Here is a 25,968-nt window from a genome sequence, read left to right as displayed (position 1 = left end):
GGACCATCTGCTTAACTGGCAGCGGCTCACCAGGGGGCTTTCCCCCCATAGACAGCAAGGTGTGCACTGATAGTGTTGTATGCCATTTCGTACAGTGTTTGAACAGTAAGTACATGCAGGCACACCTCATCTTATTGCACTTATTGCAGCTTATTTCAGGCACAGCTACAGGCAGCTTGGCTGCTTCCAGGAGAAGGAAGCCCCCTGCCGCCGTCACCCCTCTCCTGGCCATGGGAGTGGAGCTAGCTAGGGCTGGAGATGGGTTTTCCCCGTCCTGCCACTGCAGTCAGGTGGACCTGGCTTAATAGACTGCAGTATAGTGTAGTCATAAGTTTTGTATGCCTTGGGAAACAAAATTGTGTGGCTCACTTTATTGCGATATTTGCTTCATTATGGCGGTCTGGAACCAAACCCGCAACATCTCCGAGGTGTGCCTGTAAATGTTCTAAATACCACATCCTAGAGGGTTTTTTTGAAAGTGCCTATCTTTAGGTAAGTTTTATCTCCCTCCTCTCTTTCTTCCCCCACCCCCTGGTGACTCTTGACAGCGGCTTTGCCGAGTTTAAGTCTTGCCCTTTTTTTTTTTTAAGCAGGCTCTGAATCTCTGGAGGCAATCTTGCCAGTTTTGTGCGAATGTCACGCAGTCTGTCGGGAAACACAAAGGCCTTTAGAAATGCCATTGCCATTACTGGTGGGCCCTAGACAATTGCAGGAGATGGACGGAACGCATCCTACTCACCAGGCAGGCAGTGCCTGGAGACAGCCGTCCGTGGGGCATGGCTCTCTTTCAAGATGAAGCTGTAGTGACTTATGGAAAGACTCATTGTAACATAGGAAACCGCCTTATACCAGCCTCGACTATGTGGGGCTGTCTAGTCCAATGCAGGGTCCCTGGCAGAGAAAAGGTGTCTATCTCTTTACCTGATACTTTTAACCTGAGATCTACTGCATGCCAAGCCGGTGAATGCTGCTTCCTTCTTTGGAACATAGGCAACTGCCCAATACTATGCCAAGCTATTTGTTCATCCAGCACGGTCAACTGTGGGAGGAATTTCCAGTCACTCTGTCAGCATAATCATGTCAGCTTGCCAGACAGAACCACCTTCCCTCTCCTCCCCGTCCCCCATATGCTGGTCTGGGGTTTCGCCTGACCCCACCCCCGAGCCAATTTCAGGGGTGCATGGGGGAGGAGATGGGGGGAAGCCCCATTGTGCAAACCATTGCTCAGGGTTTCCACTGGGAGAACTCGCTAGGTGAATCTTGCTCTCTGGCAGTGGTTCTCCAATTGTCTCGTGCAGAGAAAGGTCCTTCCCCGTCACCTGCTGCCTTCCTATTTAATTGGAGATAATGAGGGTTGAACCTGCCACTGAGCTCTTGTCCCTTCCTTAGAACACAGCCTTGGCCTGGTATTTATCTGTCTGGCCCAGTACTCTGAACAGCATTTCACTAGGGCGGGCATCCCCAAACTCTGCCCTCAAGCTGTTTTGGGACTACAGTTCCCATCATCCCTGACCACTGGTCCTGTTAGCTAGAGATGATGGGAGTTGTAGTCCCAAAACAGCTGGGGGGCCAAGTTTGGGGGTGCCTGCTCTAGGGTCTGTAACAGAGAAGAAGCTTCCGCATCACTTATCTGATCCTTCAAAAAACACACACAAAAGTGGCAATGACTGGGATAGAATCCAGGGTCTTGTTCATGTCAAGCAAGTGTTCTACTACTGAGCTATAGTGAGAGAAATGGCTGAGACTTCTGAAAAGTACAGCTGGACTGGTGTGCTCCTCTCCTCCAGGCCCAAGTGGAATCTGCTCCTGAGTTTTGTTATTCTCGGTGATGGCAAAAAATGGGGGTGGGGGGTAGAGGAGGCACAGGATGGAGAGCAATGTTCTAAGTCCTTTCCTCTGACACCCCCCCCCCCACAACCTCAGCATCAGACTTTCAGCGGAACTCCCAAGTAACATTATGCTTCCCTCTTGCGCCCCCTGCAGGTGAGGTGTTCGACTATTTAGTAGCCCATGGAAGAATGAAAGAGAAAGAAGCACGGGCAAAATTCCGACAGGTTGGTGCTGCACCCTTCTTGAAGTGCGTGAAGCAAACAGTGTTTATAGGGCCCCAGCAGCTGCCCAGCAAATATGAAAGTGGGGCTTGATGCTTTCTGTGGTGAAGATCCATGTAATTCCACCCCCCGCCCTGTTCCCCCAAGCAGTTCTATTATTCACACACAACCCACAGGCATATGGGGATACATTGCAGAAAATCGATTCCTACACTTCTGGGGACTGTGATTAAAGGTCAATGCATCTGGATTGCGTGTGTTATGAAGCAACACAAACCTCCCCCCTGACCTCTCTGTCCTCTTGTCTTCCAGATAGTTTCTGCTGTGCAGTACTGTCACCAAAAATTCATTGTACATAGAGACTTGAAGGTGAGTATAAATGCTGAAAATGCTCCTGTAAAGCTCTGTGTTTACCCTGTGCAAATGCTGGATTTCCCGTTGGAAGTAAAACATGGTGTTGTTGGCCCGTTTGGCTTCCCCAGCCTGACTTGCCTTTTGCCTCCCTTTACAGGCAGAGAACCTGCTCTTAGATGCCGACATGAACATTAAAATTGCAGACTTCGGTTTCAGCAACGAGTTCACGTTTGGCAACAAGCTTGACACCTTCTGCGGGAGCCCCCCGTACGCCGCCCCTGAGCTTTTCCAGGGCAAGAAGTACGACGGCCCCGAGGTGGACGTCTGGAGCCTAGGGGTTATCCTTTACACACTGGTCAGCGGCTCCCTGCCCTTCGATGGGCAGAACCTCAAGGTAAGGGAGTTGTGGAGGGCGAGGAGAATGGCTTACAGCTTCAAGGGGTTGGCAGCACAATTGCAACTTGAGGCTGGCTATCCCAGTATTGAGGGAACAACCTCTGTGGATTCCCAGCTGTGTCAGTCAGACTGAGCTGTGGAAGAAGTTGCCTCGGCAATGGACCAGAGCCACCCAAAGGCTTCAGGGCCTTCCAGTATCTCCACTCCCTTCTGTGCATGTGTGTGTTAGGATCAGGGCATCTTCCCTTAGAATAGGTATAGGGAGCCTTTTGCTCTCCAGATGTTGCTAAGCTATCGCTCTTGGTCACTGGCCATGCTTGCTGTAGCCAATGCAAATCGTTCTGCAACATCTGGAGGGTCAAAGGCTCCCCTGCACCTGCAGTTGAGTTACGTGCGGAATTGCTGCTCATTCCCTCCCCTTTCCCTCTGCAGGAGCTGCGAGAACGGGTCTTGAGGGGGAAGTACCGGATCCCCTTCTACATGTCCACGGACTGTGAGAACCTGCTGAAAAAATTCCTCATCCTCAACCCTAGCAAGAGAGGCACTTTAGAGGTGAGGAGACAGGACCGGGGACCAGGTGGGCTGGGCAGGAGGGAGGCCGGCATCCACTTGTGGAATCCTACAACACACCACCCATCATTTTGGAGTTCCTGCTGTTGTGCCATCTAGTCATAGGAAGGTGCCTTCTTCCAAAGCAGACCATTGAGCCGTCAAGTTCAGTATTGTCTCTGCAGACGCAGAACCTGTCCCAAGGTTTCAGACTAGGAGTCCTTCCCAGTTCTGTCCAGAGTTGCCAGGGATGAAACCTGAGACCCCGTTTGTTCTCACTGGTGAAGTGGTAGCAGTTTTCCATACAGGGCAAGACAGATCCCTGGGCAGCTCCCGGTGGACTCTGCTGACTGAGCTATGGAAGATGCTGCCTCAGCAAAGGGCCACATGCTGCTGGGCAGCTGCTGGGCAAGAGATGTTACAAGGGATTCATCCCTAGAGTTTGAGGGTGATGGGAGATCCAAGATGGTGCAGTTGTGGCCTTCTGAGGGCTCCCTCTCCCAAGTGGGGTGATTTGTGAGCTATCTGAATCAGTCCTCCTGGGGCGACACTGGGGTGTGGATGCCAGGGACATGAGAGGACTCACTGAATGCAAAACATGTGCTGTCATTGCCTTAAATCAGTAGTTTTGGCTAGACCCCCCTCAGTGTGGAACCCATTCCCTCCTGCCTTAAATCAGTAGTTTTGGCTAGACCCCCCTCAGTGTGGAACCCATTCCCTCCTGCCCTGCCTCCCCACCCCACCCCAAAAAATAAAAAAAAAATTCTGAGAAGTATGTGAAGACTTCCTTCTTTGGATGCCTTTAAGAGATTCCCTTCCTTTCTCTCTCTGATGAGATCCTTTCCCAAACACTTCTGCTTCATTCACCCGTTAATGCTTTTCAGTTTGCGCTCTTGGAAACAAAGATAACAATACCACTTTCGGTGTATACAGAAAACGTAATGTGTGAATGTACCCTTTGACAGTATTTGGTTAAGCAAGTGTATTTTGGGCAGTTGCTTAACCAACTCTGCATCCAGGTTTTGCCCTTGGTTTTTAAGTCTTAGAATTGTGCCAGCGCTGTCTCAGTTTTTAGAAGGCGTATCCAAGTCCATGCTGGTAGGAAAGCCCTGTCCTTGCAAGCAGTGCGCGGTCTTGTTTGTTTTTAGTTTTATTTTCCAAAAGGCGGTTTTCCTTGCCTCCAGTGCTAGCGTGAAGAGGGCCTGGTTCATTTCCCAGCGGTTGGCTCCTGCCTTTGTCTGGCTGGGCTGCAGTGCCCCCTGCCATCCGAAACTGCCTTTCTGCGTAGGCAAGTAATTAAGAAGCCCCGCCAGCCATTCTCTTGAATAGGAGAGGGAAGTTCCTTGCTGTCTGGTGCTGGAATGCCATGGCCCCTGCTGCTCTCTGCCTGCAAGCAACAATTTTAACTGTGGGCTTCAGGGATGCAGAAGGGGAAGTGCAGGGAAGAGTGCATTAAGGGGGGCAGTTGGGTTTGTGCTCGGGTGTGGGCGGAGACAAGGCAAGACACACACACACACACACACACACACATACACCCACACACACACACCCTCCGTTCTCCGTGATATACAGAGGGAGGGTGCTGTGTTGATTTCATGCCAGAGGCAAGGAGAAGGTCTTGACAGATCACTGGAGCAGCAAGCTGGGGTTTCCAGTCAACGGTGTAAATTGCATGGTTTTTCTTCCTGGTTTGGTTTCTGTGTAGCAGGTGTGGGGAACCTCTGTGATGGGAGTTGTAGTTCAGCGACATATGGAGAGCCAAAGCTTGCCTACACCTTGTTTATAGAATAAAATAACCTACTTCATTCATTCATTATAAAAATCTCTATCCCCACCCCACCCCCAAATAAGAGTGACTTGCAACAATAGAGTATATGTACAATGGGCAATATTCATTGTCAGTCATACTTTGAGTATACCCATTGAAGTCAGTGGACTTCATTAACTCAGTGGGTTTACTCTGAGTCTGACTTAGTTGGGTATTGCCCAAGAAAATCCAAATCTGCACAATACATCAGACAACCGCCAAAAAAGCCCAGCATAATAAAAAGCCAAAAATATTAAAATCCACAAAGACAGCAATTCATAAAGCTCATCAGATAAAGTGAAGAAGCAGAGAAAGGAAGATTGATATTAGGCAGACACCTTTGCTGTATATATATTTAGTTGCCTGCTGAAACCTTTTTTTTTTTTTTTTTTTTAGTAATCCTAACCAGACATCTAATTTTGTTACCTATATTCATAAAAGCCTATCTGATTTTTATTTGTATTTTAATTATAATTATTTCATGCTTACATGTTTCCATAGATTTTTTTCATTTATTTATTTTAGTTATTTGCAGTTTTTTTATGTACACTAGCTGGGAGAGCTCGCTGATTATGCCATGGTCTTTCACGAATTAATCATGGGCTTGGGTGGTGACATGGATTGCATTACCCAGACTTGCGGAGAGAGGGAGAGGTGGGCCAGATCTCCTCACAGCTGGGAGCTTGCTGTGAACATTGGGGAGAGAGGTGTGTGCAGAGCCTGCGTTTTGCGCGAGTGGTTCCAGTTTTCCAATAGGAAACTCTTCCAGCTACGCAACTGGGACCATCCTCACTAAAACATTAAAAAGAAAGAAAGCACTCCTTTGCGCTATTGTCACCGCCACCCCCCGCATACTGAGCCAACGTTTCCCCTTCCCCTCTCCATAGCAAATCATGAAAGACCGCTGGATGAATGTGGGTCACGAGGACGATGAACTGAAGCCTTACGTGGAGCCTCTGCCCGACTACAAGGATCCCCGGCGGACAGGTGTGTCACTGAGGCGGGTCGGGTGATTGGGTGGCCCTGCGCAGGATCTTTCCGGGCAAGCGCTTGGCTTTCGTTTCCCTGCAGGGCGTACCCACAGATTTCCCTCCCTCCCTCCATGCATCTTTTAAACACAGTTTTATTTATTTATCCACCCTTCAAGGCGCGCTGACCGTCTCTCTCCTTTCCCTGTGTGTGCGTGCTCCCTTCCGTTGTCCTGCAGAGCTCATGATCTCCATGGGATATACCCGGGAGGAAATCCAGGACTCCTTAGTCAGCCAGAAGTATAACGAAGTCATGGCTACATATCTGCTGCTAGGATACAAAAATTCAGAGGTGAGTTCCTTGTCCGTTGGTGTGCGTGCGTGGCTTCCGTTTGAGGGACTGAGCTGCAAACATCTGGGTGTTCGCATGCTTTCAGCGGTAGCACTTCCCCATTGAAGCTCCATCAGTGGAAACACACTGGCGTGAAACTCCCAAGTGCAAAAGCACAGTTCTGAATCTGTCCCTTTGGGTGTCTGCGGCAGAGGTTGGTGCCCCCTGGGACTGGCAGGGCGGAAGGTAGAGAGGACAACAGGAGGTGGAGGCGGAGTCAGTGACTGGCGGAGCCGTCAAATTCTACTTTGGTCACCATCCTCCTCCTCCCTGCTGAGTCCCGCAAGGACAGCATCGAGACCAAGGAGGAAGAAGTCAGCAGGCAGGGACCCCACCTGGACTGGTTGTAGGTAGGAAGGCAGCCAAGGGCAGGCTGAGGTTGGTGGGTGGTGCCCCAGTCGCCCTGATAAACCAGCCTCTACTAGACACAGGAGCCTCCATAGGCGCGCGTCACCTCTCCAGCTGGGAGAGCACGCACGGGGCTAAAGCAGCCCCCCGCGACCCTCTCCCCGCTGGAGAGGTGACACGCGCCTATGGCAGGAGCCTCCATAGGCGCGCGTCACCTCTCCAGCTGGGAGAGCACGCACGGGGCTAAAGCAGCCCCCCGCGACCCTCTCCCGGCTGGAGAGGTGACGCGCGCCTATGGCAGGAGCCTCCATAGGCGCGCGTCACCTCTCCAGCTGGGAGAGCACGCACGGGGCTAAAGCGCGACCGTCTCCCGGCTGGAGACGCGGGGCTGGGGCGGGGGAAGCCCGAGCTTCCCCCTCCCCCAGAACGGGATCCAGAGCTCTGGGAGCTTGCGGGGCTGGGGGAGGAGGAAGCCCTCCGCCAGCCTCCAAACCATGTCGGGAGACAGCGGGTGGGCGCGCTACGCCTCTCCCGCTGTCTCCCGAGTTTGCGGGGCTGGCGACGGGGAGGAGCAGGCTTCTCCCCCCGCCAGCCTTCTAGCCAAGTCGGGGGACAGCGGGAAGGGCGCGCTACGCCTCTCCCGCTGTCGCCCGAGTTTGCGGGGCTGGCGACGGGGAAAAGCAGGCTTCTCCCCCCCCCCCCCCGCCAGCCTTCTAACCAAGTCGGGGGACAGCGGGATGGCGGCGTTCCTTCGGAGGACGCCCCGTGCTCCGCGCTGGTGTTGGCCAGCCTTGCGCACCCGGGGGATCTCCCCCCAGGAGCGCAAGGCTTGCGGGCGGCGCAGAGCACGGGGCGCCCTTTGGAGGACGCCCCGTGCTCCGCGCTCGTGTTGGCAAGCCTTGCGCACCCGTGGGGGCGCGTGGGGCGCCCTGAAACAGAGGGTTCCCCATGCTGCGGACTGTAGCCTGCCGCCCGATGCGCGGGGCGCCCTGAAGCAGAGCGCCCCTCGCGCCAGGCAGACATGGGCCAGCCCCACAAGCTCGGGGGACAGCGGGGAGGCGCAGCACCGCCATCCCACTGTTCCCCGACCTGGTTTTGGGGGGGGAAATAAAGGAAAATTTTTTTTCCTTTATTCCCCCCCCCCCAAAAAAAAGTAGGTGCGTCCTATGGGACGGAGCGTCCTAAAAATACGGTACTTACTATTTCATAATAAAGTAATTATAAAATACCGGTACTTTCTTTGTGTTTATTTGATGCCTATTAAAGAGAGTTACTTTATATATAGTCAATATAGGCACAGAGTTAATTTTTTAAACATTTTCTAATGGTGGTGTGCCTCGAGATTTTTTTCATGAAACAAGTGTGCCTTTGCCCAAAAAAGGTTGGGAAACACTGATCTAAACCAACCCCCTGCCCACAGCCATCCCTGGATGGGCTCAAACCACCAACCTTCTGGTTAACAGCCAAAAGCCCTGACCCATTGCACCACAAAGAGACTTGTTGTTGGAGTTTATGGCACCCTCATCTGTTGAGGTGTGCAGACTTCCAGTGGCTTTGCATCTGAAACCTATATTGTAGCACTGTTTGTAGTACCAGTTGAACAGAATTTTAGAACAAGCTTAATACTACTGGAGACCACCTGAAATTAGATATGTTGTCATGAACACACCGGATTGGGGGAACCTCTGGCCCTCCAGAGGTTGCAGAACTACAAATTGCCTCAGCACCAGCGAACATGGCCAATGGCTAGGGCTGACGAGAGTTGTAGCTCAGCAACCTCTGGAGGGCCGGAGGTTCCCCACACCTGATGCAGAATGAACTCCACTATTTCAGTCTGCAGTTGGGTGATACCTTTTTTCAAATGCCCCTTAAATTTTTGCTTGCAGTGATCTTTGGTTGTTTTTTAAAAAAATGTATCACAAAGTGAGCAGACTGGATTAGGATCTTTCTCCTAGGAGAATATATATATATATATATATATATATGCTTTCGTAGATTTTCACGGGTACAGGAATGCAGGTTTTGGTGTCCTCGGGTGTCTTCCCGTGTAAAAGTTGGGGTGTCTAGGCGACGTTTCGACGAGGTCTCACTCGTCATCTTCAGGCTGGTGCTTTCGGCTTCTTGTTACTGGAACAGAGCGGGATCTCAATGTTTGAGTTCCTATACACCCCCTCTACAGTATTTATAGGAACTCAAACATTGAGATCCCGCTCTGTTCCAGTAACAAGAAGCCGAAAGCACCAGCCTGAAGATGACGAGTGAGACCTCGTCGAAACGTCGCCTAGACACCCCAACTTTTACACGGGAAGACACCCGAGGACACCAAAACCTGCATATATATATATATATATATATATTAGCACAGAGGAGCCTCCAAAATCTCTTCCTTGAGCTGAAATGGTATAATCTGTTCTGCCACATTCGTTTGGCTGTTGAGCAGGGCAGGGGGTGGGCAGGCTGCAGTTTGGCTAGGGGAGGGGCTGCACTTTGTATCTCAGGATGTTCACAAGCACACCCCAATTTCTATTTTCACCCTCCAGCAGCAACTATTAAGAACTCCTCTTCTCCTCTTCCTCAGCCAAGAGTAGAGATCATATAAATAATGTGTGTAGGTTCTTCATATCTGATATAAATAAATGATTACATGAATGGAATGCCTGGGTCAGAGCTTCACCCACTGAGTGAGCCTCTTCTCCCCCCACCCTCGTGCTCCTGCCTGATCTCTTCCAGCTTGACAACGATAGCATTACCCTGAAGCCACGGACCCAACCCGAACTTGCCAACAGCACCGCCCCCTCCCCGTCGCACAAGGTACAGCGCAGTGTATCAGCCAACCCCAAGCAACGCCGCTTAAGCGACCAGGGTGAGTCATCCCACCACCACATTTCTTGCTCAGGGGGGGACCACAGTGAGAGTTCCCTGCCATTACAGTGGAACCTCGGTTTTTAAACGTAATTGGTTCCGGAAGAACGTTTGAACTCCGAAACGTTCAGAAACTCAAAACAGAAGCCTCAAAATGGAAAAATCAATACGGAAGCTGCCTCAGAAGTTCATCTTCTGAGGCATGTTCGAATACGGAAGCAGCTACTTCCGGGTATTCGGTGTTCGAGTTTCGAAACGTTCGTCAACAGAGATGTTCAAAACCTGACGTTCCACTGTATTACAATTATTACTACTGCTACTTCTACTACTACTGTTACTACTCTGCTCATCTGACTGGGTCTGCCTATTCAACAAGGAGGCATAATTTTTTTCATGTGAGATGGGGAATGTGCATCCGTACAGGCTATTTTACAACATTCACCAGGCACTGTGGGGACTAAGATACCGAGATCCAGCAAGGAGAGCTGGAAAACTAAACTGGGATGTTTGTATGTGTGTTTTTAATTACACGGTTATATTTTCCTTCCTGCTTTATGTAGCTCATGACTGCAGCCATGCAGGTTATTTAAAACTCCTGACGGTTTTTAATCTCCCTCTCCCCGCATTGGGGTGCAGGGAATTTTCCAGTTGCTCATTGACTCCTTAGAAGAGAGAGTCCTTCCTTCCTTCCTTCCTTCCTTCCTTCCTTCCTTCCTTCCTTCCTTCCTTCCACACCTGTGAAACAGGGTCCTGCCCAGAAAGCACAAGCTTCCCCTTGCTGGGTATCTGGGTATCCCTTCCCCAAACCAGACCTCACCACGCTGACTCTTCTTCTCTCTTCCCCCACTCCCTGGCCCTCTCTTCTTCCCACCACAGTACCCACCATCCCAACATCCTCCTCGTACTCCAAGAAAACACAGGCAGCCAATGCAGAGAACAAGCGGCCTGAAGAGGAGCGGGAGGCTGGGCGCAACAAGGCCAGCAGCACGGTGAAAGTGCCTGCCAGCCCCCTGCCCAGCCTCGAGAGGAAGAAGAGCACCCCCACACCTTCCACAGTTAGTCCTTTCTTGCTCTGGGGCGGGTGGGGAGGGACTCTTGTCTTGTTGTGGCCTCTTCATGTTTATGACGCAGGGAGCTGCGCTTCCGGGTCAGAGGGTTGCTGCAGCAGGGGGTGAACGTGCCATTACAGCACACGAGGAGCTGCTTCCCAGGAGCTGGCCCTCAAATGAATCCTGCCTCTGAACACAGAGGTTCTGTTCAGCTGTCAGCAGGGGTGAAGGGAACCAGGGCATGCTTCTGAGAGTTTAGAGGAGGAGTTTGAGGACTGGAAGACCACAAGGAGAGGGGGGGGGGCAGAATTAAAGTTTGGGGAAAGTACAGCATCTCCGGGCAGAACTGGGAATGACTCCTGGTCTGAAGCTCTGGAGAATTCTAGACAATACTGAGCTAGATGGACCTCAGTAGGTCATTCTCAGTATAAGGCAGCCTCCTGTTTTGGGGGAAAGGGCCAGTCAGTGGTAGAACATATGTACTCCATGCAGAAGGTCCCAGGTTCAATCCCTGGTATCTCCAGGTAGGCTTGAGAAAGATCCCCTGCCTCCCTTGCAGCCTCTTGAGAGCTGCTGACAGGGTAGACAATATACTGAGCTAGATCAGTGTTTTCCAAACTTGGGTCTCCAGCTGCCTTTGGACTACAATTCCCATTATCCCTGACCAGTGGTCCTGCTATCTAGGGATGATGGGAATTGTAGTCCAAAAACAGCTAGAGACCCAAGTTTGGGAAACACTGAGCTTGATGGACCCTTACACGTCTCTCTTGTGTAGGGCAGCTTCCTCTATCCCTCGGTTATGACTCTTTGGGAGACCTGGGTGCTGACTCAGGTAGCGTAGCTCAGGTAGTCTCTGCAGAAGCAGCAGGCTGGAGCCGCTTAATTCCCTTTCTCTTTCTCTGAAGCGTGGGCAGTGAATGGCTTGTGCTCACTCAGTGTCTCTACCCCTCTGCAGAACAGCGTCCTCTCAACCAGCACAAACCGGAGCCGCAACTCCCCCATGCTGGACCGGGCCAGTTTGGGCCAGAACTCCATCCAGAACGGCAAAGATAGGTAAGGGCTTGGAGCCCAGGCCAGCTTCATCATGTTGCTTGCCAGATGCAGACATAAAGATGCACTAGGAAGAGAAAACTTCAGTAGTAGAGAGGTGTCCAGCTGTTTTGGGGCAGCTTTGCAGGTGGAGCAAAATGCAGGTGGCTGCACAGGGCTGTTTTGTGTATGGGTCACAGAGCCGGCCTACCTATGAGGCAAGGTGAGGTGACCACCTCAGGCAACAGGGCCCACCAAGGCTGCAGATCCTGGTGTTGATATTCCCCGACCCCTGGTGGGGAGCAGGGCACCATTTTGAGGTCCATCTCAGCTGCCAATATGTCTTGGCTAGCCCTGATGGGTCATGCATTTCTTAACGCGGGGTGTGTGGCGGGGAGAGAGAGAGCCATCCCTGGAATGTACCATTAGAGATTGCAAGATGGTGGCCGAGGCATGTGTTTGAATCCTCAAGGGTGGGAATTCCTACACTCAGAAAGCCAACATATCAAGAGGCAACAGTCAGCCAAAAGCCTTCTCCCTGGCATGACAACTTTTCTGTCTGCAGGCACCTTTGTAATGCAAAGGAGGCAAGTGATTGCCCCCACCAGCAGTCTGTAATAGAGGCAATCCTAAAATTGGAGAGGTCATTGTGAGGCCATCCAGCGCAGTGCTGGAAATCAACAGCTGACTATGCAGCCTCAGCTGGAAGGTCAGACCTGCCTTGTCAGTTCTCTGTTCAGCTGGGCAAAGCCACAGTTGCTGCCTGGCTGGACTGCATGATTGAAAGCCACCAAACAGACCTGCACACACATGCATGAACCTTTGCCTCTGGTTCCCTTATTTCCCCTCCCAAGTTACGGATGGAGATTCTATGGCCTCTCAGATATTGCTGGACTCCAGCTCCCACCGTCTCTGACCATTGCCTGTGCTGCCTGGGACTGATGGGAGTTGGAGTCCAACAACACCTGGAGGGCCACAGATTCCCCATCGCTGCTCTAATCCGGTGTGGTTTTAAGAATATTAGGAATGCGCTGCATACTTAAAACTGATTTTAACAGTAGTTCCTGGGTCAGAGGAAGCAGTGCTCACGTTTCAAAGAGTTCTCCCCAACTGTACCAAGCTGTGGTTCCCTGGGTTTTTGTGGGGCAGCCATTGCATTTACACAGGCTCAGAAGCGGTGGGTCCAAACCTGCCTGGGTTCAGGTGCCTTCTCTGTCAGTGGTCCATTCTCTTCTCCCCTGCTCCCCAAACACAGTCCTCAAAGAACAGAGCTGCATCCTGGTTGCGGCAAGGTGAGATTACGAGCTAGTTTGGAATACTTCAGAAGTGTTGAAAGATGATTTGTAGCGTTGTTCTGCCAATTGATTGAGAGAGGGGAGATGGCTGTGGGTAATGCTGGGGGGGGGGGGGCGCTTCTGTTCTTTCTTTCTGTCTGGTTCAGCAGCGGCAGCAGTAGCCTGAACCACGTGTCCTGGATCTGGAGCAACAATGTTCACCCTCCAGCCCATAGTTAGCCCTGGCAAAGGGAAACCGGCCTTCCTCTCTAGGGTCCCTTCTTCAACCAAGCAATCTGCTCCCTGCAGAGTTCTCCTTTCTCTGCCCCACCTTCTCCCCAGAGAATTCTGCAGCATTGGAGGAGCATCTCCTCCTATGAGCTCTCTCGCCTGCCCCCCCCCCCGACGGCAGCCTGAAGTGGTGGAGCTCAAACACAGCTTGAGCCACTTCAGAGAGAACTAGGCAAATATTAGACCTTCCCTACAACGTTGCCTTTTTAAATGAGCCGGATGCATCTTGAACTGTGGACCCTCTGCAGTTAAGGCCAGTCCGGTGCGTGTTGATCCCATCACCACCCTTGCACCTCCGGGTCTTAGGCTACTAGCTACTAGCCTGCAGGGTTTATTTCATCAGCTGAAAAGGCTACTACCCTGTGTTTCCACACTGGCTGTGGAGGAGAGGAAGCCCCACCCACCCAAGGGGACTGACGGGAAGAATGGAGGGACCCATTTTTTTCTGCCAACCAGCTTACTCACCTGGACGGGATCCTGGTCGCCTGTGTCTACCAAAAGAGTTGCTAAATCCACAGCTGGTCTTAAGTTCTCCCCACATTTCCTACTTCCGATACGGCTCAGAAGAAGCAGCCCTGCTTGACCTCTTCATTTCTCATCCATTATGGACACGCACATAACATAACATGCATAGATACATACAAGCAAAACCCGTTTTCTTTTTGCTTGAGAACATTGGCTCTCTCTTTTTAGGATCTAACTGCCATGGTGTCCCGTCCCCCACCCGACCCCAGCACGATTCCCTCCACATCCATTCCCACTCTTGCATCAAGGTTGTTCCTGACACATATACACATATACCGGGTTGTATATTGTATATTTGCTCTTCCTCCCCTTCCCCGGGACATCCATGTACCTAGTAGTGGCTGTATCCATGGTGAGAAAGGGATGGGTTGGGGAGGGGGAGATCCAGGGCCTTCTTCCATCAGCTGAAATGATTAGAAGCAGCCCAGTTTCATTGAGCAAGGGCAAGCACGTGGATGTGGTCTGAGCTGCCAAACAGACAGATTGATTATTTGACAGCACGTGCCGTATCCAAAGCTGAAGGTGGAGGATCCGCTGCCTTTCCTCCCCCCGCCATACAATCCTGCAATGAGGCCCCAGCTGCAGCATGGCTCTACCGGGGTGACTCAGGGCCTTTGGAGAATAAGGGGGCCCTTCCCCCTTTCTTCCCCAAAGCATTAGGGTCAAGCAAGGGAACAGCATCGGAGACAGACACATGCAAGGAAAGGAAAGGTTTGCTGCAAGGCCCTTGAGTGGCCCCTCCTGCCTGGGAGGAAAATGGCAGAGAGACAAGAGCCCCTGGTGCCTCCTCTGGCTGGGCTTCCATTTTGCTTTTTTGTTTTAGCCTGTTTTGTTATAAAAGGGTTCTTTTTAATAAACGTGCATTGGTTCCATTTTGCAAATGCCCTAAATCACTTTAAGGACTCCAGTCAAAAAGCGGGATATAAATCCAGTCATTCGACAAACGTGGCTGTTGATGAAAGAATGCAGATCAGTTAGCGAGAGGAGTTCTGTGTTTCCATGCCCGTTGGGTGGGAATAAGGGGGAATAATCAGTGCATTGCTACTTTGGCAGTCTGTTCAGAGCCCACCCACCCCCATCTTGTGCACAGTCCCAAGTACCTTTCCTTGTAACATGACTTTTTTTATTATTCCTGGGGGCTTGGGAATAAATCCACCTGAGACTCATAGAATGAGGAACTCTCCTTGAAACGGGGCAAACGAGATGTTGGGCGCAGTGGGTAGGGTGGCACCTCCCTGCTAGACTGGGAGTCTGTTTGGGTCAGCTACGGATACAGCCAGCCGCCTTCCCTGACTTTTCCCTCCACCCTCCACCCCATCCCTCCTTTTTTAAACATCTGCTTCTCCCCTGCTTGTGTTTTCTTTCCTCCCCTCACCCCCCTAGCCTAACCACTCCAGGCTCCAGGGCTTCTACCGCTTCAGCTTCCGCCGCCGTGAGCTCTGCGCGCCCGCGACAGCACCAGAAATCCATGTCTGCCTCGGTGCACCCCTCCAAGCCCGCGCTGCCCCCCTCCGACAATAACTGTGAGGCGCAGAGACCCAGGCAAGTGGGCAGCTCTGCGTGCCTTGTATCCTCCGTCCCCTGCCCACCCCTAGGGCTCTCCAACATTTTTGTGTCTTCCGCCTGCTCCACACCCTGGAGCCATGTCTCTTTTTTTGCCCTTCCCCAGTGCGCTCGCTCAGGGCCTGGAGGTAAGTAGAGGGGGACAGCCAAATGTTTTGGGGTTGGAAGGATTGTGGTGCCTTGGAGGGCAAAACCAAGGAGGCACAGCACTAATGCAGGGGGAACAGGGCTGCCTGGTAGAAAGTAGAACAGGCATCATTTCCAACTTCAGGTAATGGCAGGTTGGATGGCTTGAAAGGCGTCTGAAAACGAGATCAGAAGCCTCCAGTTAGTTGCCTGTCCTCTCCAGGCAGAAAAAGGACAATTGGAGCCTTCTGAACCCTTCCCCTTCTTTTGTATTCAGCTCTGTTTGTCTCTACTTCACCAGCTGGGGTTCAGGCAAGCGGCTCTTTAACCTCATCTCCAGGGTCAACAGCAACAGCAGAAGCTGTTGTTGTGCCCCTCCTGCCAGCGCAAAAGGCTAGTCTTCACACTGAGGACTAGGGGCTTTGGAAATCTTTTCCCTTTATCCAAGCTGGGGCAGGAGTGAGCAGCGGAACAAGCTGAGATTTGAAGTGGCCAGAAATGGCAAAGGGGGTGGGGCTTCTGCACCTTTCACAATTGTGTAGAAGAGGGGATTTCAGCAGGTGAGGTTTAATTAAAGGTGTAGGGGCCCCATCCTCTCCTCCCCCACCTGGTGCCCTTACTTGAGATTGCAGGCCCTTCAGCCTGTGCTGTTCAAAATATGGGTTGTTTATTCATTTACTTTTAAGCGTTGGCTGCCAACGAGGTATCTGCTGCACATGTTGGGTTTAAACAACCACAGCCTTGTGGGGAGCTGCCAACATTCCTCCTGCAATTATTCTGCAGTCTTAAACTAGGCTGCAAACCCATTTTAACAGGCTCACCATTTTTTGAGAACTCCTCCTGGAATTTCAGGAGCACCTCTTCATATAATCTCAGCTGTGCGGTTCTTTGTAGAACTCCCCTTGTGTTTCCTCCCACCCCCACAAGCAGAACACCACCTCCCAGAATCCTCTGGGGTGCAAAGGCCATAACCCTTGAAAGTGGCTTGCCTCAAAGACTTTTCCTGTTCAGCCCAGGCAGAGGAGTGTTCCTGGATGGCGAGCAAGTGGGGTCGCTGACTGTCGTCTTCTCTGCTCTTCCCCCTCCCCTCCCCACAGCACTGCACCCCAGAGGGTCCCCGTCGCCTCTCCCTCGGCCCACAACATCAGCAGTGCCCTCCCGGAGCGCACCAACTTCCCGCGGGGCGTCTCCAGCCGCAGCACTTTCCATGCCGGGCAGCTCCGGCAGGTCCGGGACCAGCAGAACCTCCCCTACGGCCTCACGCCCGCGTCGCCCTCCGGGAACAGCCAAGGCAGGAGGGGGGCCTCAGGGAGCATCTTCAGCAAGTTCACCTCCAAGTTTGTGCGCAGGTGAGCAGGGAAGTGGGCAGGGGTGGGAGGAAGAGGAGCCGTCCTCCTTTTTTAACCCTTTCCAAATCCGTAGCTGGTATTCTTTGCCGATTGGAAACAACTCCAGGATTGCTTGAGATATGTGCTTTGGGGGTTCCGTTTGGGGGTGAGAGGTGAATGCAAGCCATCCTCCCCTGCTCCCCCAGGGCGCAGCATGAAGGCTCACTACCTCGTGTCTGTGTGTGTGTATATATGTGTGTTGTGCACAGCCAGGCCCACCCTCATAAGTACCCCTCTTCCCCACCCCACACCAAGGATGTCCTTGTGACCCCAGCCGCCTCCTCTTCGTCTTGCATCTCTCCTCCCTGCCCCCACCGTGTTGCTGCACAGAACCAGCACAGGGGCAGGAGTGTCAGCTGCCTTCCTTGGCCGGATCCTTTCCAAACTGTGCTTGGAAGGGGTTGGAAAGGACTAGCCTCCTAATTAAGCTTGGGGCACCCCATTTTTTCTGTAGCATTCAACCAAGAGGGGTGGGTGGGTGTGTTTGCATGTGTTTATATGTGTGAATGTAGGGGTGGAGAACCCCTTTCCTGCCTTTCAGCTCCCTCCTGGTATTGGAGCATTGAGCAGCAGAGAAGAGGCCCCTCTCAAAGGACATCTACAGACAAATGGGCTCAGACGCAAGGGAGCGCACCTGGACCAGGGATGCTTGGGGAGAACCATGGCTCATTTAGACAGTGTCTGCATTGCATGCAGAAGGTCTCAGGTTTGATCCCCAGTTTCCAGTAGGTCTGGGAGTTGTCCCCTGTTGGAAACCCTGAAGAGCCATTTCTGGCCAGCAGAGACAAGGTTTGGGGGAACCTTTGGCCTTTCAGGTATTGCTGAACTTCAACTCCCATCGTCCTTTGCTCATTAGCCATTCTTCTAGGGGCTGCTGGGAGTTGTAGTTCAGCAACATGGGGGGGGGGGCAAAGGCTCCTCACACCTGTTGTAGGTGATATGGCGCTAGGTGGATCAATAGCCTGACTTGCTCCATGGCAACTTCCTGTGCTTCCCTGATGTGTTAAGACCAATCAGGAGGTGCCACATTGGAGAGAGGCATTCTGGGAATGGAGATCAGAAGAGCGGGCTGAAGGTCACCTTCCTCCTGGCAACTGCAGAGCTCAAGGCCATGGAGGAACCACCTTGCGCTCTCCCCAAGAGCATGCGCATGCCGCCTTATGCGCTCCTCCCCGGGAATTCCCATTTCTGTTTGCAGCTCAGAAAAGGAGACCAGCAGAGTCTCAGCTGAGCCACAGAGCAAGCCAGGCCTGCCTCCCACACCCTCCGATGGCACCCCAGACACTGCTTCTGTTGTGGTTCCTGCAGTGACCTGGGTTGCTGCGAAGGCCGCAAAGCTGAGGGTGGGTGGGAGCCGCCTCGCCTGCAGCCCAGCCGTCCCAGGGGTGGGGGGCGGACAAGGATTTAGCAGAGCAGCCCAGATGGTGAGGGTGGCAACCAAGCTCATTTCCAGGGTTCCCCGATGCTTCTCCATCCCCTTCCAAGTGACAGGATGGAGGAGATGCCTTCTGGACCCTGTCAGTACCAGCTGCCTTCTGTGGTGAGGATCCAGCCAGGGAGGTCTTGCAGCTGGGGTCTGCTCGAACCTGTCCCTCAAGGCAGCTTTTTTGTGGTGTGTGTATATGTGTGTGTGAATATGTCTCAAAATGGCTTCTCTATTTCCCGTACAGCCCTGAGAGGGGATGGGCTGTGAGATGGGGCACAGTTTCCTGGCAAAGCCTTTTGTCTCGATTGGGGGGAGGGGGTGTTTTATGGTGCATGACGGGGGAGCCATTCTGTACAGCCCAGCGCCTCCTGCCCCCAACCCCTTTCCCTCTTTGCTGTAAGTGTTTAACCTGCCCCTCCACCGCACCCCCAGCTTCTGTTCCCAGCTTTGTGGGGAGAGTTAGGCTGTGGCAGCACTGGGGACAAGGGGGGCAGCCAAGTGCCTCTGGGGTCCTGCCCTCCCTCCCTCCCTCCCCCCTCTGCAAGGTTCCAGCTCCAATGGGAGGGGGGCAATCGGAGCCCCAGCTCAGCCCTCCTCCCTCCGGCCGGTCTCTGTCTGAAGCAAAGGAGGCTCTTCAGATTCCCAAGTTTGCAGGGAGGAGGGAGCTAAGGTTGAGGAGGGTTGTGAGGCGGCGGGGTTGTGGGGGCCTTGCTGTGACACCCACCGCCAATTACTATTTTAGGGAGGGAGGTTGGGGCGCCCTGGCCTGCTCCCGCGCGGCTGGCACTCCTGTCACTCGGTCATTTGCGCACTCGCTCACCCACCCACCCACCGTTTCCCCTCCTTTTTTTTTCCTTTTAGAAATCTGTCTTTCAGGTTTGCCAGAAGGTAGGCGTTCATCACTCTGGTTTTGTTCTGTCCTCCTCCTCCTCCTCCTCCTGTGCAGTACTAACCTCCTCCCTGCCGGCTTCTTCCTCTCCTCTCCCCGCCCCCCCCCCTTCTGTGCCTTCTGGCTGCTAATGGTGTCTGTGTGTGCGTGCGTCTGTGTGTGTGTCTGTGTGTGTGCACAGAGCATGCTTAAAGGGACAGCGGGGGGGGGGGGGCTTGTTAACTCCCTGCCTCTGGGATGTGGGGTGGAGAAAGACCCCCATTGGCTCTGGCCTGCCTCTCAGCCGCCTGCAAATGAGCTGGCCTGGGACTTGGTGGGGAGGAGGGTGGGCAGGGGAAGCCGCAGAGGTTGCTTGCTCACCCGGTGCTGGGCCTCCTCCTCCTCCACTTGGGCATGCTGTCTCTTTAAAGGTGCCTGCCATCTTCCTTGGTCCCCCAGGCTGGGCCTCTGATCTTTAACCGAAACCCTTCTCTCTTCCCCCCCCCCCCGCCTTTCTCTTTCACACACGCCCACCCACCCCCCAACCCAACTAATCCCCTTTCTCCCTGCATGGTGGTGGTTAGGAGGCGCTGGGCTGTCGCTGTGCCTCTATTGCTTGCAGCTGCCTTGAGGGTTCAGGGCGGACATGTGGGGAGACGGTTGCCTCGGAATCTGCATGGCCCCAAAGAGCAGATATTATTATCCTGTGGCAGGTTTTGAGCACAATCTGGAAGATACTAGCAGTCGGTGTGTTGGGGGTTGGCTTCCTTTCTCCTCCCCCCCCCCCCCCCCGTTGTAGTAGGTAGCCTTTTTATCTTGTTCTTTTTTAGAAAGGGGGAGGTTGCTAGTCCTCATGGGAACAAATCTGCAGAAAGTGTCAGCAGGTTCCACTTTAAAAGACTGTGGGTTTTTGCTTGTTTCTTTGGACATCCCAGGGCACAGGGCAGGATGTGAACCCTACATACCTCTTTGGTTCTGGCGTGTTCCAAAAACCCTGGCCTTCCTCATTCAGTCTACTTCACCTTTTTTATTGTTTCAAGTTATGCTGAACATCTAACAGATTTCTCTCTTTGGGGGGTGGAGTGAGGAAGGAACATTTTCTCCTGGGTAAAATTGACTAAAAGTGGGGGTTGGGTGGGCAAGCAAGTGCTTTAAAACCTTAGCATTGTGGAGCTACTTGCCATAAGATAGATGACCAGGGATGGGGAGGAGAACAGAGTGGTTGAGCAGAGGGTTGTGCTAGAAACCCGTGGACCGTAAGAGGCAGCTGCAGCTGCTGTATTAAAGGCTTGTGGGGTGTGTGTGAAGGTTTCTCCATTGTTTGATTCCCCCCATCCTCCGCCCCTACCCCACCTCCTGCCTGGTGATGGTGGATGAGCAGAGAAGGAAGCACACTGGTGATCAGGAAGCAGGTTGCCTGCTTGCCCCCTCCCTCATCTGAGCTGGCATGAGGGAGCTCCATTGGCTGTTGCAAGTCACATGGCTTAGTGATGGATGGATGTGGCTGGAATATTTAAGGATAGCAAGGAGTGGGGGGCCTGTGGCACTCCAGGTGTTAATAGCTGCTTGCTCCCGCCTTCTCCAGCCAGCATGGCCAGTGGTCAGGCGTGGAGGAACTTGTAGTAGTTCCACAAAATCTGGAAGGCCCCCGGTATATATGGCTCTTTATCCCCCAGAAAGGGGTACCCAGAATGGCAAGCAGTAAATATCAGCAATACCAAAAAACAAAACAAAGAAAGAGACAGAGCTTAAAATGTCTGCTTAAACAAAAAATATGGGCAGTTTAAAAGGCCAGCATCACTTGGCCTCAACGCCAGGAAGAGCTTTGAGGAGTTGCTTTAAAAAATAAATCCAGAAGTGGTGCTTTGTATAACCAAAACCAAATTAAAAGGGTGCATGCTACTAAACGTTTGGAGCCTGAATCCAGTGAAGCAGCAGCTTTGATAAAATTGGCTCTCAATGTCACAAAACCATTCTCCCAGAACAGCCCATTGGGCTGCTTAAAACCCTGATGGAAACCAAAGTGTTTTTAGTATGCCATCTCGAGACTCGTAAGTGGATTCCGCAAACTGTGAAGCCACCGTGGCAAGGGTTGTGCTCTTCCTTCGCTCTTGCATGGTGGTGCCATCAGCACGCTCTCCTCATTTGCTGGTCTCAGTGGGCAGGTGGGTTATGATGCAAGTTTCTATGAAGCGGGTGCAGAGTTGGGCACAGTGTATTTTTAGGCTTGGAAGTGGTGCTCAGATGAGAGGGGAAGCACCTCCCAAGCCATTTACTTTATATTCCAATAATGTCTAGAATTCCTAGAGCATGATTTCCCCCACAGGGAAAAAGACTGTAGTTCCATAGTAGGTCATCTGCCTTGCATGCAGAAAGTCCCAGGTTCAATCCCTAGCAGCATCTCCAGGTAGGGCCAGGAGAGACTCCCTGCCTGAAACTCTGGAGAGCTGCTGCCAGCCAGTGTAGACTGTACTCGGCTAGATGGACCAGTGGTATGACTCCGTATAAGGCAGCTTCCTATATACTGATTTTCGAGTGTTAATGTGTACATTCTCTTCGTGGTCCTTGCAGCAACCCTGTAAGGTAGGCTAGTGGTGGTATTGCAGGTGGAGGCCGAGAGAGATCATGGCTCATTTTGCAAGTCTGTGGCAGAGGTATGCTTTGAGCTGGTGATCACCGCACAGCCTCTTCCCCTGCCACTCCAGCTCCAGCTTCTCTTCTCTTCCCTTGTCTGGCTGTGGCTTCTGCTTGTGCTGAGGGACCAGGGAGAGAGGTGCTGCTGTGCATCCCACACCTGCAACCAGCCAGCCCAGATGCCCTCCTCCTCACCACCATGTTGGCAAAACGCACTTCCCAGCATGCCGCGCAGAGTGTTGCATGCCAGGGGCCTGTGGGCTTGGCATCAGCCCTCATGACGCCCTCACCAGCCCCTTCCGTGTCTTGAGTTGCCCCCCGCCCTGCCCCACCTGCCAGAGATGCACACTCGTCCCCCTGCCCCCTGGGAGAAAAGGAGAGCAGGTGTAGGAGCTGCTGACTGGAGGGTGCCTGATACCTTGTTCTCCTGCTCTGTTTTTTGAGGAACCTGCATGAGCCCGAAAGCAAAGACCGTGTGGAGACGCTCAGGTGAGATGCAGCCAGTGTCACGGGGCCTCCTCCAGCCTTTGGGGGAAGCCTTTGCTCCACTCTGTCTGTTTCTCCAGCAGGGCCAGGCTGCTCCCTGGCACCTCCTCTCCGTCTCCTCCTGTGCCTGTCTCTCTCTTCTGTTGCTCCCAAACTACTACTTAGCGTCTCTGTGTGTGCGTGTGTGTGTGTCTCTCTCCCCTCTCCAGCTCTCGGTTGCCGACCAGGCTTGGCTTCTGGGGGCAGCCGAAGGGGCCGAGTGGGGAGGGCGCCCTTCTCCGCTCACTGTCTCGCTCTCCCCTCTCAGGCCTCACATGGTGGGCAGCAGCGGCGACAAGGAGCGGGACGAGAACCGGGAGGCCAAGCCGCGCTCGCTGCGCTTCACCTGGAGCATGAAGACGACGAGCTCCATGGAGCCCAACGAGATGATGAAGGAGATCCGGAAAGTGCTGGACGCTAACAACTGCCAGTGCGAGCTGCAGGAGAAGTACATGCTTCTGTGCATGCACGGAGCGCCGGGCCACGAGGCCTTTGTCCAGTGGGAGATGGAGGTGTGCAAGCTCCCCCGCCTCTCCCTCAACGGTGTCCGCTTCAAGCGGATATCGGGCACCTCCATGGCCTTCAAGAACATTGCCTCCAAAATCGCCAACGAACTGAAGCTTTAACAGGCCCCCCGGGGGGGCCCAGCCTGCACGCGCATGGGGTGGGGGTTAGGAGTAAAAAGCTGCAATTTTAACTCTGGAAGGGTTTATTTTTCGATACCCTGGTGCAGGACGGAGATTGGGGGGGCAGGGAAAGGGGGCGGCAGCTGGATGTTTGGGGACATCCCCCCTCTCCATCACTCCCCCCCCTGCTGCTGGATCGCCATGGAGACAGAGTGCGTGGGGTAGTGGCTGGCAGCCACCCAGCCCGTCTCCGTGGCAACAGTAGTGGGAGCGTACCAAGGGCTGTTGGTCTCTATAGTGACTGTGTTGGGGGGCATCCCTTTTGGTCTCCGTGGCGACCATGGTACTTTCCTTTATTTCTTTTTTTGTTGTTGCACATGAGACAGGGTTTTAAATTTTTACCAAACACAGCAAAAAGCAAAGATGGGGAGATAAGTGGACACCCCGCCCCCTCAACTGCCAGAGCTCGCCCTCCCCCACAATGCCTTTTACCTCCCACAATGCCTTTCACTCGCACCCTCCTCTCCCGCTCCTTGTGTTGGTGGTGGGCTTTCAGCTGCCGAGCGTGTGTTTGCTCATGCCCTTGGAGAGTTGGGCTTTCCTAAGGGCATAGTGGTGCCAGTGGTTCTCCCTCTGGGTTTCCCCCGTCAGGCCAGTGATGGACGGTGGTGGGTTCGGACGGTTCTGCGGTCGCCCTCTCCTCCCCTTCCTACTGTCGGCCAGTTCTGCTCCCAGAGATCAGGGCCTGTTTTTAGCAAGGCCATTGGAAGGAGCACTGTCCTCCAATTTGCTCTTCTTCTGGCAAGGGTCCTGAGACCCCCTAAAAGAAGAGTGGGGTGGAGATTCTAGCCATGCATATGGTTGCCTCCCACCTTGGAAAAGCAAAGGGTGGGGAGTGTCCCAAGCCACAGCGGTCCGTTTCTTCACCTCTGACCACCTCCCTCCCCAGCAATTCTCTTCCCTGCAAGCTCCAGGAGCGACAGCATAAAGCTAGCAAGGGCTTCTGGGAGCAGAGCATTCCTTTGTTCAGTCCGAGCCAGTTTCTTTTAAGGGCTTTTGACAGCTTGCACAGCATCATGGTTAGAACTGCTGCCCCATCAGTCTTGCTGGTGCCTTGCGTGTTGGTTCTGATCCCAAGCCTCCACCCCCCCCCCCTTCTCCAGCACTTCCAAGCTAAGATAACTTTCAGCATGTTTCTTCCTGACCCAGGATGCTCTGGAACACACCAGACCTTGGCCACCAACTTTGCACACGTGTTCATACTTGGCTTCTTTTCCTCTGTGCCCAAGAGTGGCTTTGGCTGTTATTAAAGCAAGTGGCACCATCTGCCTGTGGGGAGAGTTGCCTGAAGCATCATTAGCTGGGGGAACAGCTATTTTTGCCCCAGTCTTTCCATTACGGAAGACGACATACACAGGTCATGCTGATGTTTGGGGGCAAGAGGAAGAGCTTTGTGGTGGGGTATGTAGGGGGGGGCTCTGTTAACACTCTCCCTGCCCAGGTAGTGGTTGCAGCAGTGGCCACCAGTATCTTACCAGTATGGTGGAAGATAAGGGAAGCTCCCCCTCCCATTTACCTCCTTCCCTGCATCTACAAAAGCAGGATAGCACAGCCTGCCCTTCCTTCCCATTTGACAAGCCGGCTTTTCCCCTCCTCTTTCCAAAGCACAAGAGAAAAATGGGACCGTGGCTGCAATTACCTCTCTTGTTCCTCCCTTCACCCCACCACCCCTCAAGATGGGTTTCTTCCATTGTCATATCACCACTTGAGAATGTATTTTCAATCCTCTTTGGGGTGGTTGGGCTCCCCACCCTGGCAGTCTGTACTGAGCTCCTTCAACCCCACCACTGTCTCTCTCTCTCTCTCTCTCTCTCTCTCTCACACACACACACACACAAATCTGGTTTGTATATAACTGTACTGATACCTCGGTTTTGTGAGTGGTTACTTTTTTTTTTAATTCTGATCACAAAATGCCTTTTTTTAAAAAAAGAAAAAATCATGTCCCTTTTTTGTTCATCCCCCTCCCCCCACCTCTAGGGACGCTGCCGTTTGATGTAGTTTTACAGGTTCTAGATTAAAACTTTCCAGAAAGTACCTGCCTGGCCTTGGCTTCCTCTGTTCCCACCTCCCTCCCCAAGCACTTTGCCTGGAGATGTGCTTCCACTCCCTGGGAGGCTACAAGCCTTGCTGCCGTCCTGTCAAGAGTGGGTGGGGGTGGCTCCATGGGGTTGTGGTGATGGGAAGCAAGGCCTAGGTGCAGCTGTTCCAAATGCCCAGTGGTTCCCCTTGAACGTGGAATGCTAATTCTGTGCCCCCTTTGCGTGATTTCTTTTTGCTCTGTGCCCTGACCAGGCAACAGTTGGTGAAGGAACTGATTAAGAGGGGCAGTGTGGCACTCACAACATAAAATGCTGTGGCCTGCTGTGATACCCTGAACTGTTTTTGTATTCTGAGGAGATGCAGTGTTCCACAAGAGGCTCCCTCTGTCCCTGTTACAGCAGGGCCAATTGCTAAAGGCTCTGGGAGTGGCAATTTTGATGTCACCGCATATGCAATTCCTTTTGGCCTTTGCTGTGTTCATCTTGCTGAGACTGGCAGGACTCATCCTGGGCAAAGCTATCTCTGTGACAGGATCAGAGCACCTTTTGGAAGACCATGCCTGGGAGGAGGCTGACGGGGCAAAGACCTCCTTCCTCTTGCTTGTGACCAAGTAGCTTGCCTGATTCTCCCCCTTCCATTCTTATTAAAAGCCAAAGAAGAAAAATCATAAGCTCCAGACCTGTTTTTCAGAAGGGGAGGGGGAAGCCTTATCTCAGACATGCATCTTGAGACATGACAGCCCTTTGCTAGAGCACAGAATTTATCTTCTGCCTTGATTTGGGCAATTGTGAATGCCACACACTTTCCCCATGCTC

The 25,968-nt window shown here is 52.8% G+C and overlaps 1 protein-coding gene across 14 annotated transcripts in view; it reads left to right on the top strand.

The window, feature by feature from the left end:
• The window catches only part of MARK2 (microtubule affinity regulating kinase 2), a 112,008-nt gene extending 86,191 nt beyond the window's left edge, over positions 1–25,817 (top strand). For 4 of the 14 annotated variants that reach the window (XM_083716230.1, XM_083716236.1, XM_083716237.1 and 1 more), the window contains exons 6-18: positions 1,984–2,054; positions 2,364–2,420; positions 2,563–2,799; positions 3,234–3,353; positions 6,045–6,144; positions 6,365–6,477; positions 9,595–9,727; positions 10,603–10,781; positions 11,731–11,828; positions 16,681–16,932; positions 19,259–19,285; positions 22,344–22,388; positions 22,693–25,817. In XM_083716230.1, coding sequence (XP_083572356.1) covers positions 1,984–2,054; positions 2,364–2,420; positions 2,563–2,799; positions 3,234–3,353; positions 6,045–6,144; positions 6,365–6,477; positions 9,595–9,727; positions 10,603–10,781; positions 11,731–11,828; positions 16,681–16,932; positions 19,259–19,285; positions 22,344–22,388; positions 22,693–23,050 — 1,790 coding nt within the window. In that variant the 3' untranslated portion in view covers positions 23,051–25,817. Of the gene's footprint in view, positions 1–1,983; positions 2,055–2,363; positions 2,421–2,562; positions 2,800–3,233; positions 3,354–6,044; positions 6,145–6,364; positions 6,478–9,594; positions 9,728–10,602; positions 10,782–11,730; positions 11,829–15,277; positions 16,933–19,258; positions 19,286–22,343; positions 22,389–22,692 lie in introns of those variants that run through there. The other 10 variants (XM_083716238.1, XM_083716240.1, XM_083716241.1 and 7 more) reach the window with 7 other exon arrangements.
• The last annotated feature ends 151 nt before the right edge of the window (positions 25,818–25,968 follow it).

Source organism: Podarcis gaigeae, assembly GCF_964106915.1.
Source record: "Podarcis gaigeae genome assembly, chromosome: 16".
NCBI classification, from domain to species: Eukaryota; Metazoa; Chordata; class Lepidosauria; order Squamata; family Lacertidae; genus Podarcis; species Podarcis gaigeae.
Note: the sequence above shows the minus strand (reverse complement) of the source record. Positions and strands in the feature narration are given on the sequence as shown.